Source organism: Euprymna scolopes, chromosome 3, assembly GCF_053919585.1.
Source record: "Euprymna scolopes isolate OS-2025 chromosome 3, ASM5391958v1, whole genome shotgun sequence".
Taxonomy (NCBI): domain Eukaryota; kingdom Metazoa; phylum Mollusca; class Cephalopoda; order Sepiida; family Sepiolidae; genus Euprymna; species Euprymna scolopes.
Genome location: NC_136484.1, coordinates 156,033,477 through 156,053,408, shown reverse-complemented (window position 1 = coordinate 156,053,408; position 19,932 = coordinate 156,033,477). Strand labels below are relative to the sequence as shown.

Genomic DNA, 19,932 nt, shown 5'->3' with positions numbered 1-19,932 from the left:
AGAAATGACATTCTATTCAACGGTTTAAAGTACTTCCAAAATCCTTTTGAATTTTCAAGAGCAACAAACTATTTTTTTTCAACTATTAACAAAATATCAAAATAACTGATTTGCTTTCATCAACAATTCGACATTTTCTTTCTTTTTAAATTGAAAAGAAATAAATTAAAAATAAATAAATTTTCTCACATATTTCTTCGAAAATTTCTCATGTGAAAATAGCTCCTCAGGAATATATTTTAACTAAGCATATTTATCTGACATTATTTGGCTGGAGACATTGTCAGATAGAGGGCTTAGAGAAAAACAGTTCAAAATATATAGTTATGTCTACAATCTATCTCTATTATATAAAACGAACTTTGTGTGTGTGTTCCCAATAGACTCCAAAACAGCTGAGCTGATTTTTATGAAATTTCACACAAATGTATACGTATCTGACAATGTTCTTAAATAAGTTTTGTATCAGAACGGCTTCAATAAGTATAGATAATCAAAATAATCCGATAAAAGAAAGAGCAGATGATTTTGACCAAAGTTAACACACAGCTCAACAACACAGCCTAACGACAAGTGCATGTGAGAAATTTTATTACCACACAAGCAGAAAGGCTCAATATATAAAATTAACAGCAGGTTCTTTGATATGACAGGGATGCGTTTGAAGTGAATGTCTCCGTTTAGAGCACAATTAAAGCATAATACTTAACTTATGTATTTTAAACTTTAATTCAAACCATTATATATAAAAAATAATTTTATAAAATTAACAGTAGGTTCTCTACAGTGTAATGCAGATTACAATGTATTGTGGACTAAGTCACTGTGGGAAGATATGTGAAGCTTCTTTCCAGTGCATTGCAATGAATCCCCAACTAGAGTAGGCAATCGATTTGATTGAAAAATGGATGATTTCACCGATTTCATAACATTAAAAATATGGGAGTGTGAAATATTCATTGATCATCATTCAATCCCGGGCAATGTTGGGTTTCCCTGCGGGTCTTTTAAATAGGGTCTTTTATCTTTTTCTCCTTATTTTAATTTCATGAATATTAAAAAGAAATTGGTGCTTGGCCAAAATTTCCCCATATTAAAAAATAAAGAAAAATTTGTATGATGTACCCATGATGGAAAGAAAATATCTTATTCCAAAAACTATGCAAGTTGATTAAGTAACTTTATTTTTATAAATTAATTGATTTTTAAGCAAATGGGAATTCGTGGGCATTACAACAAAAAAAAAATCTTACAAGTTTATATTAAGTTGAATTATCTCCCCATGTTTATTGAAACGGTGTCGTCTGAGTCTCTCCTCAGTTACCATAAAATTTGATTTTATTTATAAAAAATAAAACTACTTAATCAATTTAAGTGATTTTTGGGGATATATTCTTTCCATCAAAGGTACATCATACAGATTTTTTTTTTAGTTTTGTTTTTTACAATATGGGAGAATTCTGGACAAGCACAAAATAAAAAATCAATTTGTACTTATCAAAGTTACAAATAGGCGAGAAATACCAACACATCTGATAGTTTTATTAATACAGAGATTTTAAAATATTGCTTAACTTTTATAATATATCTATGAATTTTATTTAAAAAATTTTTTAATTTTATTAAAATTATTATTAGGAAAAATTTTATGACCTCCACTGGCACTTCTAAGGATCAAAGTATATATTTCCTTTATTAAGACATGGTCATAAAACCGTTAGCAATAGACACAGGCTACTAAGCTAATTAGAGAATGTATAAAACCTAGGAACATGATAGTTAATACAAAACTGAAAATGTGACAGTAATACATGCTCATTCATAAATTCTGAGGCCACACGTTCAGGACTGCAAAACACAATGTGAAAGGATTGTTGGTACATCTCTGAGCAAACACCAGTGTGATTATGCAGAGGGTCTAATGTGAATGTATATTATCTGGTTTGATCTGTTCAGCCACAGTACAGAGCAATATTTAAGCATCATGGTGGTGCAAGAATCATGAAATAATCCATCAGCAACAGAAGCAAGTGATACATTCCGGGAAATAAACAGCAGCTCTAATCCAAGTATACCATATACTCCAGAGACAACAGGGTCGTGGCAGGGAATATACAGTATATATCTGATGGCACAACACTATAGATGCTCCTGAGAATCAGAACACCTTTATAAAAATAGGATTGCATGGTTAATTATAATTTATAATTAATGTTATAAAAACAGCAAATGTAACAATTTTACATGCAGAAACTTTCCTGCAGAATTTTTTCATACCTTTATGATAAATGATTATGCAAACGGTTAATGAAATACTTACACTGGCCTCCAGCCACCCATTTTGTTCCAATCCACCAAATCGGAAACATTGTGACATGGTGATAAACATGCAGGAATGTAATTTGGCCGTTTTTCTTCCGAAGAATGAAAAACACAGTATCTAACATTTCAAACAATTTAGAAATGTAAAACCACCAAATAGCTTTTGCAATCTAAAAAAAAAAAAAAGACATTTTAAATACAATTTACAATACAGCAAATTTTATCTATTTCTTTTAATCATTACTTGGAATGTAATATTGTGACCAAAAGGCATACAAAGAAAATTGATTAAACTAAGAAACAAAAGTAAAAGCTTATAATTACAGAGAGAAATTGGAAAATTTAAGATTAACTATTCTCCTATAAAAATGAAATGTGGCAAATTAATCATCTGCTATTTTAAAGCGTTATATTTCAGATTAATTTATAACAGAAAAAAAAAAAACCTGATTTTATTTGTCATAATAAAACCGGGAAAAAAAAAATACTAAGTTGCTTTCTGCAAACTAAGGGACAAACTTTTCAAAGCATCACTTAAAAATAGCAGATAATTGATATCACAGCCATTTTGATTAAAAAATAAACTACAGATTTATCATAGTGTATTATGTTTCTGAATTTTCCAGATGAGGATTGATTATTTGTATTATTTTTATAATTCAGACTACCGTTCTCATCTTCAGTGTTTTCACAACATTTCAGCCAATGTAACCCCCAACCTTCTTCATTTATATCTTGTTGAACCTTGGAATTTGTATGGAATTATGAACGGAAACCTTTATTTAATGTATAAAGACTCGAGAAATAATGAATAAAGTGCTACATAATAATTAGTTCTAAGTGAGTTTTCTGGAAGTTGAAGTGTGGGTGATATTAATACATTTATGAATTACTTAAGACTTCTACTCTGTCATGGCTGATGAAACAAAAGCATTCTATCTGTAGATTAAATAAATCTTCTGTACAGATTCCAGAGTTTGACAAGATACACCTGAAAAACCTGATATCCTGTAAGAATAACACTAGAGATGAAAACAGTAGTCTGAGGAATCCAAATAATTCAAATTAGCAATAGTGTATATTATTTTAAGATGAATTAAGATATTTTTGAAGAACTATTTTCATTTATAGACATATTTCTTATTAATAGTGTAATTTTTCTGTGCATTTTTTCATCGGTTGAATTAAGATAGTTAAAAAGAAAGATAGCCTCATAAGCTAGGCACTGTTTAGGTTTAGTACATATCTCAACTGTGAAGAGCTCAAACTGATTATTTATTTATAATCTACATCCAGTTCTGTCTGTCTCTGGACTGAATTTACCAATGGCATTAATGTTATGAAGATACTTTTGTATGTGTTCTTGATTATTTTGATTAGTTCACAGATAAATAAACAAATATAAAGAAACATTCTCAAATTCTCTATTTTATATTTTTATTGGTTTTACACTAAAACTTAAAAGCAGAAGAAATAGATTAAAAATATATGTCCAATCAATCAAACAATTGCTCACATAAAATATCTTGTAATTTTATACATATAATATTTTGTGTTGTAAAACACTCAACAAATTTCCGCTAATGTGCTTTTACTTTTTTTTTCAGATATTTTATTACAATTTAAATGTGTGAATCTTGGCATTTTCTATAAGATACAAGGAAAAAGTTAACGTCTTCACAAGCTATGGTCCATGCTGCTACAAATGCAACATTAGGTTTCGTGTTTGTATTATTTTGATTAATCGAACAATTATTCTCATCTTGGGTGTTATCAGCACAACGTTTCGGTCGCTGTACCCTGCGACCGTCTTCGGGTGTTGAATACGTGTTTCCTTTTCTCATGACAAAAAAATGCGTTTATGAGATTTCATGTAAATGTGGGAAACTTTACAAAGGTGAAACATACCACCCCCTCAAAGTAAGATTAGAAGAATACCGAAAAGCTGTTACACATGGAGAAATTGAAAAATAAAATCAGCCCTAGCTGAACATGTGTGGAGCAAGGGGAGTAACCATTCCCCAATGTGGGAGGATGTCAAAATATTGGATACAGAAGATGGCGGATCAGAAAACTTAAAGACGTGGCACATATGCTAAAAAATAGCAATATCATTAGCCGTCCTTGCAATAGAACTTAATCGCATTTGGATTCCTCTAATTACAAATTCACTGGAAAAAAAGAAATAAAAGATGACTAGCCCAAGGGAGGTAACTTCACAAAAATCTTTCTTCCCTTGGAGTTGTCTCCCTTGGATTATGTTTTTAATTGAAAATATATGTGGGTATCACTTTTCACTAATAAAGCCCTAAAAAAAATATCTTGGTGGCCTCTGAAGATTGAACTTTATGATCTACGGACCCACCCTCAAACTCACGGTTCAAATTCTTGCCATGCAGAGCTAACTCCTCTTTCTTAGAGAAAAAGGAAACGTATTCAACACCCGAAGAAGGTCGCAGGGCACAGTGACCAAAACGTTGTGCTAATAACACCAAAGATGAGAATAATTGTCCAATTAAACAAAATATAAACATTCACATCTCATCTCAAAAATTTAGAATTGCACTAGGTTTCATGTTTACAAAGTTATGAGTGTATTGTTGATTACTAAAATCAAATGTCAAGCATTTAAGTAACAAACATTGAAAAGTAGTAGCAAGCCGTCAAAGTCAGCTATTTCTTTTTTATAAAAATGTACAGTAATGAAGATATTCAATAGCTCCAAAAATTGAAAGCCAGCAGACCCCAGCATAATACTTTTTCTCAATAGAAATTCAAAAACACACTTACCCTTATTTCATTTGGATCATTACTGTAAGTAACTGATTGACATACATAACTATAGTTAGCTGCACGGGATGCAAAGAACAGCTAGAAAACAAAAATACATGAAATAAACATTGCATTACAATTTTTAAATATTTAAAAAGAAAAAAAAAATGGTATACTACAATAAATAAATGCTCAAATAAATTTCATCCAACATAAAAGACTATTATTGTCATAAAGTTAATCAAAATTAATTTTCAAGAGTCATCTGAATATTTAGAATGGTGATAATTAAGAAAAAAATATCCTTGCACTTTCGTTTTACATGGACAATGTTAATATAATTTCAAAGTCCTAAATATCAAAATCATGATCATATTAGGTTTAATGTTTATTTTACATGCTGATATGTGTTGGATGGCTTTAAGAAAGCGATTTCCAAACTTTACTATATTACTTAAGTTCATTTGGATCAGTTCCTCATATTTTCCTCGACCTTCCCTGTAAAATGGAGCCGCTATTTTAAGTGTTCCACATCTATTAACCAAAAAACTTTTAGCAATTCTTTCAATATGACCATACCATTGAAGTCTCTGGTTATAGTCAAGATAGTTTGCTCTTTTTGATTTCCTGTTTTTACTCCAGACAGGATGGCCATGTCAAGCAAGATATGGTTCCTTCTGATTAATGATTTTTGATTGAATTTTAGCTTTTGAATTCGCAGACATCCTAAAAATTTCACCTGCCACCATTCAAATTTTGATTCCGATCCATTGAAATAAAGACGCACATCGGGCCCATAATCTCTAGAGTTGTAAGCCATGTTTAGTTTCCAAACAGTTTCCGATGGTTAGTTGTTCTACACAAGTTCTGGAAGTGACTGGTTCTCAGTAGACAGTTTTTTAGTTGGAAGCCACAGAACAAAAGATTCTTCCCGTGTTGACACAAAGAAAACATATGCAAAGTTGCTACAGAAAAGGTTTAATTTTTATGGAGCAATTCTGGTTTCTGATTGGTTGGTAGCAGAATGTGAATTTGATTTGTCAGTTCCTAGCAGCATTTATAAATAGAATCTTCCGACTGTGCGGGATCATATCCCATTACAACCCACAAATATTGCAACAATCTTCCTCTCAAATAGTGTGAAAGCCTCCCTCGTTTTCCCATGTAAAGAATGGCTTTCTTGCATGCTTTACCATCTCTAATCATCCAGTTAAGAACCGGAAGTCAAAAAGAGCAGACAATCTTCACCATAACCAAGTCTTTTGTTCTGCACACATCTTCCTAAACTGTCCAAATTTAATCTTTCTTGGAGCTCATCAAAACTAAGCTTGTCTTTAAGACTAACATTACACACCCATCATATTATTTTTATATTATTTCTCCAAGTGAAAATAATATAAAGGTCAATATGTAAAACAAATTGCCCACTATCTCCAGTCATGGCAACCATCCTCGTCAGGCAATCACTTTATATGCTCTGTCTTCAGTGAAGTGAACGGTGGCTTTTCCACAAAAAAGCCAATACGAATCCAAAAATAGTCAAAACAATCAACTAATCATAACATCATCTCTGCCGAAGAGTGGTTTCATCAACCAATCATCAATGGCATTCTCATAGTTAAGGGTATATAATCGAGAAGTTGGCCCTGGGCCTCACTAAACTACTCCACATGTGTCCACTTTGGCTCCTGGCTTCACTATCAAGCTCCTCTATTTTTTTTTATTTTTTTTTTATTTTTTTAATTAGTAAATTTGTCATTGCTATCTACAATGAAAAAACTTATTTTGAATCAAAAGAAAGATTTATACGATTCAACAAGATGCATCCAAAGAAAATCAAAGGCTATTCTGGCCAAAACGTTACGAGAATAACATCTAAGAAAAGCAGTTTGAGTAATTCAAATAACAGATTACAATATCTATATTATAAAGTAACCTTGATTTTTCCTCTGCGTCTACAGTTTCAATAGGAAAATAAACATTTCCTAAACAAATAACAATCAATACATACAGCATTTCTTGATGAATAACTTAAAAGTAGATTATTCATATGAAGTATAAAAATCTAGGTATTTTAAATTGTCTGCATGTGCAGAAACATGCATAGAGGTGAGGCAACAGGGTTGTGACCCTGTGTATTCAAATTGGGAGGAAGTGGGTATCCAATCAAATTTAAACTATCTCCGTTTCTTATATTTTCAGTACTAGGACTTATATAAAAGTCTTTGGGGCATAAAATCAAGGAGTTTATCCTGAACATCATCACAAGACCTCTCTACACCACAGCCTCACTTCCAAACTCCCCTTTTCAGATTAGTAAATTGATCATGGGTGACTACAATGAAAAGACATTGGATTTCAAGCAATTTTGTTAATAGAAAGATCTTAATCTGCTCACGAGTGTTTCAGTTCCATAGAACAGAACACCCAGTTTCTGGCTGGTAATAATAGTCAAAAGCATCTTCGTTCTTCCTGCTAATAGAATTATTTGACCTTTTTATCTGCTGGATAATCTTTATTTTATGTCAGTCTTTTTCTAAATTTCATCCAAAACTGACTTGATAGAGAAATTCTTATCCTGAGCAAGAAAGATTTGCTTTTTTTGTTTAACAGTTTTCTTTCATAGTTCAATTTACATACTCATTATTCTCTCTTGTAACCTGTTTGTGCTCCTGGCATTTCCGTTATTTTCGTCCCTTGTGTATGTTTTTCCTGTCCATTTTTGAATATTTAATGTATGTATTTAATACAATGGTTCGTTGTGTAACTTTACACTTGACGTGACCTTGAAGTCACTCTTTTAAAGATGTTAAAAAAAAAAAAAAAAATTTTTAAACAGCAAGTTCACTTTATCTACCTTTTTCCCCCAAGAGGCTAGACACAAGGTCAAGTGTGGGTTTGATGAAAGTGTTTCTGTGGAACGAACTGGATTCAAAGCCAGGTTTTCAGTTTGTGTCATTAGCCACCATGACCATTGTTTAAATTTTATAAATATTCACAGTATTAGAATTTTTACAAATGGTTTCCCCCCTTTGCATAAAACTAAATATATCTCACATTACAATCACATTTTCTTGATGAAATATTTCCTTTTGATTCATATATTTTCATAAGATAAAAATTAAATGCACTGCACCTCAAATAAACTTTTTACAAACTATCAATATCAAAAGACTAATCAAAGGATATTCATGTGATAAAAAAATTTTATATATATATATATATGTATATAAAATTTATTCTTTATCGGAAAATATAGACAATATATAGACATGATAATCTATATCACTCCGTATATAAAATTGTTGGAGATATCATCACAAAACCTAGAAATAGAAACCCCAACGTTGTCTGTTGATAACTGTCTTGTTGTGTCAGTCCATAATGATTTTCTTCTCGGACTGATCTAATCTTGCCCAGCTTCGATGCCAATCTTTCTCAGGGGACCTCCAAGCAACCAACTACCTTCAATTGGGCTTCCATCCATTGTCACTCGGACACTGTCGTAAAACATTGAAAAACTCTAGCCTCTGCAAATCGCTCCCCACTATCATAAACTCCTGTCAGTCCTAAATACATCTCAGATCCTTCGTCATACATTGATTAAAACCTAAAAAACTCCCACATGCTAATTCGAAAATCCCTTGTTAATTCTTTTGTTCTAAAAGAACTGCTTCACCTTGCGTAACAATACGACTGGTTCTTTTGTTTCTGTCACATCCTAATTATGGCCACACCTTTGTCCTCCTTTATCTACCTCAATAAACCTATTTTCTCTTTTGTTATATTTCTTATTCTTTTCTCTTCCATCTCCTAATTCCCGAAGTAGGTAGGTGGGTACCTATAGTATTACATCAAGGTGCAGAAACACTAAAGGATAATGGTTAAATATGTATATGTTTATGTATTTGTATATGCAGGATTAACTTCTAAACTAAGTGATCATTATGAATTTTGAAACATGCTGTAAGATGCAAATGTATGTTATGTGTGCTATGTTTAGTCTAACTTAATTTTATGCAATGGAGGTAAGAGCCGTTTTAGATATCTGATTTTTATTACATATTTACAATAGATATTAGATATCAAATAACATGGTAATTTATATCTCTGTATATAAAATTGTTTTGTTTTTTTAATTAAGAAATGTAAATCAGTTAAACTTGTTACTTTTGAGTATTTTAAAAGGGTTTCAGGGGGACATTATGGGTATAACATTCCCTTTGAAAATTCAAATATTTCAGATCTGCATTAAATTAGATCCATTAAAATTGGAATAAGGTCCTTAAACAAAAGTTTTAGTATCATTATATCTTTATTTTAATCCTCATAAACAAATGTAAAAATGGTGCAAAATTGTCGTATTTGGGGAATTAAATTTACCTGTGTAAAGACGTGTATTCTTTTGGTATATACACATATTGATATATGTACACACACACACTATATATATATATATATATATATATATAAATTTGTATTCCTATCTGTTTGTTCACAATTTGATTAATATATACAAAAGGCCCGCTACTTTACTTTTTCATTTATTTGTATATATAGTATCATTCTTGCAAAATCATACAATTAAGGGGCCATCTCATTTGCATATTGCATTAAGGAAAATCGATTTTACTAAATAGCGATATGTTAGTTAATGTTTCTAGCAAGAGAATTGTTTTAAGTGTTCTATTTAAAATTGCTATTTAATAAACTTTAAATAACAATTTAATTGATAATATATTTAATTTATTTGAAATTATTTCAGACATCACTTTTTAAAGACGTAGAGTTATCTCCCCCAATAAACTTCAAAACAAACTCTTCACCAAATAAAATAATTTAGTAATCTTAAGTTTTTTACTTGAAAAAAATAATTTTGTGTAGACAGAAAATTGTTTCTTTTTAATATTTTTAAATATTAAAAAAAAATAAAATAAAACACGAATAAACTGAAAACATTTCATTTGTTTGTCTTTAATATTTTTGAAATGGCTATACAGAAACTTTGACCGCTTCAAATTCAAACTTCAACCACACTTTTAGAAACAAAAAAAAAGCTCCCCCCACCAAATAAAAAGCAAATCGAAAATTTCCTTTATGAAAAAAAAAAAAAAAAGCCAGTAAGAAAGTGCCTTTACAAAAAAAAAACTTTTTTTTAAACGCATATTACGCATGAGTCTGGCTAATTTTTTTTTGTTTTTGTTCGGGCACTCGCGTCTATTTTTATTGAAACAAATGTTTTGATTTATTTTTATTGGGGGGGGGGGCTTTTTAACGCACAGGCAATAAAAAGTGCTCAATATCCGGTATCCCTTCTGCCAAAATATGTTGTTTTTTTTTTTTTTTTTTGTTTTGTTTTTTTTGTTTTTTTACATGGGGTCACCACTTGTAAAAAAAAAAAAAAAAAAGATATCAGTTCTTTTTTTGGATGATTACATTTACATGTTTTTACTCGTTCTTTTATTTGTGAAATTGTTGCCCATGATGAAAATGATTAATATCCTTAGGTGTGGTCAAATGGAACTTCATGTCAACTCGGGCAATGCGGGGTACCCATGCTAGTATAATATGTATACACACACTAGCAGGCTGCCCGATGTTGCTTGGTCATAAAATATGCCTAAATATATTTTATGCAAATTTTGTATTTATTATTAGAGTCAATTCTCTATTGATTATCATATTGTACCCAATATATCGTAATGATTTCAAAAGTAAAACAGTTTTTCTGAACAAATCTGGTACTTTTGTTAAGAACTTCCAAGAAAATAATACTATTTAAATTATAGATAAATAAACAGATTGAGAGGAGTCAAACTCCCTCACCAAAAAAACTTTGAATCCAGTCAATGTTGTATAAAGTTGTTCATTATAAGTAAAAACAGGATAAAATTCATTCAATTTTTTTTTTTTTTTTTTTTTTTTTTTTTTTTTTTTTTTACATAATGAGAAATTAATGTAAAACATGAAAAAAAAAAAAAAAAAAAATTTAGCATATACTGTACTGCAAAAAATAATAATCTTAAAGAAATTGCCAATCTTACCTCAGTGGATATGTGAAAATTTAAAGCGATCAATATAATATTGTAGATAACTAAAATCCATTTGAATGTGAAAGGTTTTCTACTTTGCATAAGAACTGGACCCAGCCAAACAATTAGCAGATAAAGTCCCGATAAAGCCAACGTTGGAGATATTCCATTCATAAGCGGCCAATCAGCAACCCTTTTATCTGAAAGGAGAAAAGAAAGTAAATTATCAGCAGATTTCATTAAATCAAAAAAAACCGAAAACGTAAAAAATTGCAGAGAAAGGTTAAATAAGTTAAGAATCTCTAATCTAATAGGTTTTGCACTGTCTGCCATAAAGTTGTAACCCTTGTTTTACAAGTACTTCCACAGAATGTGATCTGATAAATTTACTGCATTTACACGCCCTCAATATAAAATATATACCACTGCTTCACTATAGAGGTCCCTAAAAGCTGAAATATTTTCTACTCTTGTAGCTTCTTTCCTCGGATTACTTGTAGACATTTGATTGCATCCTAAATCTTGAAAGTAAACTGCTGCATTAAAAGTAGATGAAATAAAAATTTATCAACTTGTAAGGTACAGTTTAATGTATCTTAAGCATGGCTTATCAATCAGTATAAAAATTATATATACATATAACTTATTGGTGATAATATTCTTTGGTACATGTGCATTTATGTTACCGTTCTGAAATAACATTTAGAAACCCATTCTTACCATGGGGAGGGAAAGGTGTTTTGTAACTATTCTGTACTTTCACCTAAAAATGTAATAAACAAATATATCATAAAAATTGAATTTAACTTTAAAATATTATTTTTTTAAAATAGCATGGTAACAGATGCTACTACTCTTTCTTTTCTTTTGGCACACAACGTTATAGATATATTTATGCATTATTATCAGATTACAAATTTTTACAATATTTTAACTTGAAACTTTGGGGGTTTTTTTTCCTATTTTTCTCTTTCTGGTATAATCAAATATATAGTCCATGAGCCAATGACAAATCTGAGTATCAATTGGAGGAGTAAGTCTCACTATGATTTATAGACCAATATTTATATTATCTAAAAATGCCTTATGGACTTTGAATAAAAGTAACTTTACGTTATTTGAGCGCAATCTTTAAAGATAGTTGCCAAATTTTGGAATATTAATGACACCAAACTATTTTCCCCAATATCTTGATCTTTGTCTTAGATGATATATATGTAAACCTGCATTTCTTGGATTATTCAAACTACTGTTCTCATCTTGGATGTTATTAAAATTTTTCAGATGATATAACCTCTGACCTGCAGTTGTGTCTTGTCAAATACAGGAATCTATATAGAATTTCAAACTGAAATCTTTAATATATAGGCATAGATTGTTCTTGTTACTTCAGCTATGATCAGGTAGAAGTCTCAAGTAATTCTTAATTATATTAATAGTATAACCTGTACCGAAGATTGAAATTTCAACCTCCAGAGGACTGTCACCGAGAACCAATTATTATTTAGCACTTTATCCGTTGAGTCACAGGTCCAGGTTGCGATGGCATCCAAGATGAGAAAAAGTAATCAAATTATTAATCCTCATCTTAAAAATCCAAACATATGCAATCTTATTTTTACAATAGTACATTAAGTATATATGTTGAGGTGTCGATTTTGTCTGTATCTAGACATTTATTTTTTATCTTTTGTTTAATGCTCGTTTTAAGCATCTATTAAATTGATAATTGAGAGGGTTGGGATAGAGAATAACCTTATGAGCCAGTCATAATAGTCCAAAAAGAGTTAATATATATTAATTAGCAAAAGTAATACTGTAATCTTACAATTTTTGATCCCAGTAAATTAACGTATAATTTTGATAAAGGCAATAGTCTGCAGAGTTAAAATACACACATATGTGTATATATACACTTCTGTGGAATTACAGAGCATATAACAAATAAATGGCAAAAGTCTATATTCCAAATTTCATTGAGTTAAGGGCAGAATAGATTCATTGATTGATTTTATAATTAAATGAATGATTTGCGCTACAAAACAGGTGCTGTCAAGAATTGTGAATGTCAACGTACTTAAAGGAATAAATTGTAAGATGGTCAACATCATGAAATTTGGAATATAGACTTTTGGCATTTGTTTATATATTATGAATTACAAAAAATAATACTGTAATCTTACAGCTTTTGATCCTGGACAACTCAGTAAAACAAATCGTCCAGGTAAATTCCTATACCCCCTCTTCATGCAAACATTAAAATCAAAAATGAAAATGTCTAAAAAATTATAAATTATAATTGAAAAACTTAAATCGGTACAGAAAGCAGAAAAACAAAAAGAAAACGTCTCATTATGGAAATAGATTGAAGGTGGGGATCGTCTGACTTGCTATTTGTTTTCTTCCCCTAAATACTTGAATTGGATTCGTCTGGTTATTTTTGTTTTTCTTTTTGCTATATCTGTAACTACGGATATATATATATATAATTTATTTATACAAACATTAATGGCTACATATGTGCATACATGTTTCTGTAATCACCCGCATTGGAGGACTACATCTTCAGGCCAAGAATTACCGTCGAGAACTGATATTTCAAACAAAAACATTTTCCTATTTTGTTTATAAAGTTAGAATGTAACCTGGGTGGGAGTCATAAGCGGGGAGGGGACAAGTGAGGTCTTTGGAGATAATAAACATCTTTTTCATTTCCCTTTCTCTTTATCTATTCCATCTTTCGGTTTTTATGGCATAAGGTACTTGAGAATTTAGTATTTTTGTCTTGCAGTCCGTAAATTAAAAACATTTCCTATGGTCACTGAGTACTGACCGGTGTCTTTCAATCTACACCCATCCACACACATACATGCACACACACACACACACGTTAATACAGATATTCAGAAGCAAACATTCTGTTCGTTTTATTTTACTTCCACACACGCACTGAAACTAGGCAATAACTATAACTACGCAAGAATAAAATTAAAATAAGGTAAATAAAACAAATAAATAAATAAAACAAAAAAAAAAAAAATAAAAACAAAACAAATAAACAACAAAACAAAAATAAACATAAAACCTCAAAAGTTATCAAAACTCCACATGTACACATATATATTAATATACGTATAAACGCCTACACTTTGCTACACCTGCACATATATACACACACAGACATATAATGGTCACATACAGTTATAACATGTTTACATCTATACCTACATACGTAGTAATATCCATACGCGGAATCTCAAATCCAGACATCCATGTACACACTTGGGTACCATACATCATGACTGTTATTATATCAAAACTAATATTAATCCCACTAATAATCCTAATAATAATAATTCTTGTAATATTGATAATACTAATCACACCACCAATATCAATAATAATAACAATAATAAGACTGTACGAATGGGAACCCCAGAACCCGTGGACCCCAACTGGATACACGTCCCCACAAATCAACCCATATATATATATATATATATATATATATACACATATACATACATATATATAGAGATATACACATATACATACGCATACATATGCACACACATATACACATACATACACATATCTATATATATAAGCGCACATACATACACACATACATATACACACACGCGCACCAGCATACACACAATACATACACACATTTAGACCATCCGCAGGCGCAGACAACATCCCCATCCACTCGTGTCTCCAAATCTCCACAGACGTATACGAGACACATACACATATAGATACCAACACAGACCCACGCATACACCCACACACCCACACACACACACACACACACACACACACACACACACACATGCGCAGGGACACACAGAAACTCGCTCACTCACAACGCAGGAAAACACAGCAATACATGCACAAATGCAAAGACCTTTTTCAATAATAATAAGGTGCCTTTTTACTTCAGTAGTGTGGTGACCCCTTTACATATGAAACAGCATGCCACTACAGTCCACACGGGAGTATATATACATATATAACATACATACATATACACTCAGACACCCATACATTCTTGTAATATACATTGCTACAACTATCATATACGAGACAGCCTATTTTAATAGTTCAGAAATATATATGCATATATATATACATGATGATGATGATTGCAACGTCTTGTCAGACGAGTGCCACTCCCTCAGACATTTAAAATCCATGAGCCCAAATGTCTGAGGGAGTATCTATACAAATATGATGTTACAGAGTCTTAGCTTTGTACGACAGCTAAGTCTCTCTCTCGGTTCAAAATGTTGAGATCCAGCAACAAGCAAGAGCAAGATAGCCAGCAACAAATTAAACTGCAGACCAGCTTAATGCGGGTACTGGTCTTCTGCTTTATGGTTTTTTAAATCAGAGATTTGCTTCTCCTAGAAAGGTTGCCTTCACCACGGTTTACAGGAGCCCTCTCTACCCCAATACACATATACACACACACAAATATACACGGTGCTAGTTGGCCGTTGACCCAGAGAAAGAGTTCATTCGCCCTTTGGAAGATCTTGTTTTTAATCCTTCAGGGAGACTAGCCGCCCTCCTCACCAAACAAGTCTGGTGGAGGAACCAGTTTAGTCGCCGGTGATCCGACCATGAGGCAGGTAGTACTGGGTTACATGGTACCAGTAGCATATGACATGACCTGACATACATGCATACATATATATACATATACATCCATACAAACATACACGCATACATAAATACACTTATACATACATATTTACACAAAATGCAGACATATATATATATGTACACTGCCACCAAATGATACATTTAAAATAGAAATAGACATGAACTCATTTACTACATAATTCTCTTTTTCTATCAAACTCCACACGCATAGTTATATTACCCAGCCCCACCCGCTTGTTACCTTTTCCCAAGTTGTAGGTTCTTATACTACGCAAAAATTTATAGTGAATTCAGCTTGAAGTTCATAGGCTTATCCTCATATTAAGCAAGCACTCTTTCGATGGTTACGCAGATATACATAAGATGTATAAAGATACAATAATAATATATAATAACATATGACAGAAATCAGAGTATTTAGGTTATACAAACTTAGTAGAAAAGCTTACATATTGCAATACTTACCTTCATCTTTATTCATTTCCCCTTATTTCTTTATTCCCTTTTCCTTCATTCACCCTTCATTCCTTACTTTCTTTTATCTATTTATTCATTCATCTTTTTTTTTTTTTTTAATTAATTTTCCTACCCAGGTATATAAAGATCATATATCCATACATGCATACACCCAAAAATATCCACATGCATACATTATTACGAGGTTCACCCAAACAATCTATTACTCGTTTGGTTCAAATATACTTTCATACAGGTATTTATTTAGGTTAGTAATATTATAACTGCTTGATGAAGTAGAATATTAAGCGACTTATGTAATCCATACGGGTAGGATCATAGTTGCAACCTCACTTATCCTCTTTGGGGGAGTTATTTGATGGGAGTTAGTTGTACTCATAGTTGTTCTGGTCTACTAATTTAGAGTTTTTTAAGTGCGTGCATTCTGAAATGTTTGCAGGATATAGCAGTTTCGTGTTTAATATTTAATAATTTATCCCTATCTTTAAACCTAGTTATCTCAAGTTTTTCTGATAAGCATAATGGACATGGTGAGTTCAATGAGTGGAAAGTATTGGCCCTTCTAATAATCTTCCATTCTATACTAGGTGTTTTATTTTCTCTAACTAATTTCCAGTAATATAACGATAAGGAAGTGTCCTTTTCGTATGTTTGATTATTCATCGAGCGTGTATGTCCATAGAATCTATCTTTGAAAGTCATTTGGGTACTACCTATGTAGAATCTTTCGTCCCTTGGGTTCTTTACTGGGAATATCCTAGCCTGGTATACCACTGATGAGGTCAGACATTCATTTTTTATTGAGCATTCCTCAGGCTTTTGGCAGTTACATTTATTCACAGCCGTGTTAGCACTAGTATTTACACCTTCTCTATTAGTCATCCTTAAGATTCTTCCATTATGCTTTTTTATAATCCTTTCTAAGTTATCACTACAGCTATAACTTAATTTTAATGTATTTTTATTAAATATTTTATGTAATATATTATTTGGTGGGAAATGCTTGTTAATAAGTTGTAAAAATTTTGTCCCAAGTTTTGTTTTCAACATAATATTAAAGGGGGGTGTGAACCAAATAATTTTCCTACTAAGATTTCTAGATCCATTTGTGCTAGCGTTAGTTACTTTATATTTTATCTCTATGTCTTTATACCCACTATTTTTAAGTGCTGTATTATAAATAGCTTTGCAATTATTGAAAGTTACTTCATCAGATGAATTGTTACTTATTCTACTTTCAATAGGTAACGGTATATGTTTAATAATGGATGGTGGATGGTTAGACTGTGGGTGTATATAAATAGGATTAGCGTTATCCTTCATATATGGTTTATAAGTATTTAAATCAAGATCTAAAGTAACGTCAAGGAAGTTAACCTGTTTTAAGTTAGCATTTACTTCTACTTTTGGGCCAAAATCTTTCATGTCCCTATGGATTGCTCTCCTAACCTGATCACATTTAACACTTGTTGTCTGCGCCTGCGGATGGTCTGAATGTGTGTATGTATTGTGTGTATGCTGGTGCGCGTGTGCGTATATGTATGTGTGTATGTATATGTGTATATATGTATGTGTGCTTATATATATAGATGTGTGTATGTATGTGTATGTATGTATATGTATGTGTGTGTGTATATCTATATATATGTATGTATGTATATATGTATGTGTATGTATATATATATATATATATATATGGGTTGATTTGTGGGGACGTGTATCCAGTTCGGGTCCACAGGTTTTGGGGTTCCCATTCGTACAGTCTTATTATTGTTATTATTATTGATATTGGTGGTGTCATTAGTATTATCAATATTACAAGAATTATTATTATTAGGATTATTAGTGGGATTAATATTAGTTTTGATATAATAACAGTCATGAAGTATGGTACCCAAGTGTGTACATGGATGTCTGGATTTGAGATTCCGCGTATGGATATTACTACGTATGTAAGTATAGATGTAAACATGTTATAACTGTATGCGACCATTATATGTGTGTGTGTATATATGCGTGGGTGTAGCAAAGTGTAAGCGTTTATACGTATATTAATATATATGTGTACATGTGGAGTTTTGATAACTTTCGAGGTTTTATGTTTATTTTTGTTTTGTTTGTTTATGTTTTGTTTTATTTTGTTTTGTTGTTTTATTTATTTGTTTTATTTACCTTATTTTAATTTTATTCTTGCGTAGTTATAGTTATTGCCTAGTTTCAGAGCGTGTGTGGAAGTAAAATAAAACGAACAGCATATATTCGCTTCTGAATATCTGTATTAACGTGTCTGTGTGTGTGTGTGTGTGTGTGTGGATGGGTGTAGATTGAAAGACACCGGTCACTACTCAGTGACCATAGGAAATGTTTTTAATTTACGGACTGCAAGACAAAAATACTAAATTCTCAAGTACCTTATGCCATAAAACCGAAAGATGGGATAGATAAAGAGAAAGGGAAATGAAAAAGATGTTTATTATCTCCAAAGACCTCACTTGTCCCCTCCCCGCTTATGACTCCCACCCAGGTTACATTCTAACTTTATAAACGAAATAGAAAAATGTTTTTGTTTGAAATATCAGTTCTCGACGGTAATTCTTGGCCTGAAGACGTAGTCCCCCAACGCGGGTGATTACAGAAACATGTATGCACATATGTAGCCATTAATGTTTGTATAAATAAATTTAATATACCTGCTCTGTTCACTCATTGAGCACTCTTTGGTAGACATGTTGTTTCATTGGATATACTTCTAGGAAACTAAACTCTACTGTCTATATATATATGATTGTTGAGCTGGATTGAATCTGACGATATGAAATAAAATGGAGGTGGAAGGACCTGGATACTCAACGTTTCGCCCGATTTATGCGGGCTTCTTCAAGAGTCAATGCCCATCTCTCTTGAAGAAGCCTGCATAAATCAGGCGAAACGTTGAGTATCCAGGTCCTTCCACCTCCATTTTATTCCATATATATATATATATATATATATATATGGTGATTAATTAGATTCCAATAATCAAAATTTAATATTTATTTTACAATGACAGAATAGTCGATGGTTCTACAATCGTTTAGTAACATGCAAAAATGCTACAATCAGAAGCAATTACACATCAATAACCTTTAAAAGAAACATAAGAATATTCATCTCATCTCCGTTATCTTTCAGGATACTTCACTACTGAATCTACATGACTTCTTCAGTTCTCCTGATCTCGCATGACAGTTTGCAGGTCCCGAACACTTTCCAATCCTGTCTCCTGCAGCAGGTTGTCAATGTAGGTCATTCTTCTACTACTTTAAGGGGTACTGGTGGTAGGTCACCATAAAACTGTTGGTTTGCTGAGCATCCTGTGTAACAGCCATCCAGTCTCTTCTTCAGCGCATTTGTAAAAGTCCATCCCTCAGCACCATAGAGAAGGACTGTTTCTACTGTGGCAATAAAGAGTCTTTCAACTTTTGAGAGATTGGATGACCATATCTTCCTCAACTTATGACATGCACTCCATGCCAGTGCTTTTCTCACTTCAAAATCTTTTTCAGTGCTCTCTGACCATGCTCTAAGGTACTTGAAGTTTTCGACAGAGTAGAGTGCCATCAAGTGCTTTCACTGCAATTGGGTCAATGTGATTGAAGGCCTGAATAAGAATATTACT

General features: G+C 31.7%; 1 protein-coding gene across 2 annotated transcripts in view; it reads right to left on the bottom strand.

The window, feature by feature from the left end:
* The window catches only part of LOC145260069 (very long chain fatty acid elongase 4-like), a 100,497-nt gene that overhangs the window by 11,020 nt on the left and 69,545 nt on the right, over positions 1-19,932 (bottom strand). For both annotated transcript variants that reach the window (XM_080118003.1, XM_080118002.1), the window contains 3 exons: positions 11,139-11,326; positions 5,113-5,193; positions 2,321-2,492 (listed from right to left, as the gene is read on the bottom strand). In XM_080118003.1, the coding sequence (XP_079974129.1) occupies positions 2,321-2,492; positions 5,113-5,193; positions 11,139-11,326 (441 nt within the window). The remainder of the gene's footprint in view (positions 1-2,320; positions 2,493-5,112; positions 5,194-11,138; positions 11,327-19,932) is intronic.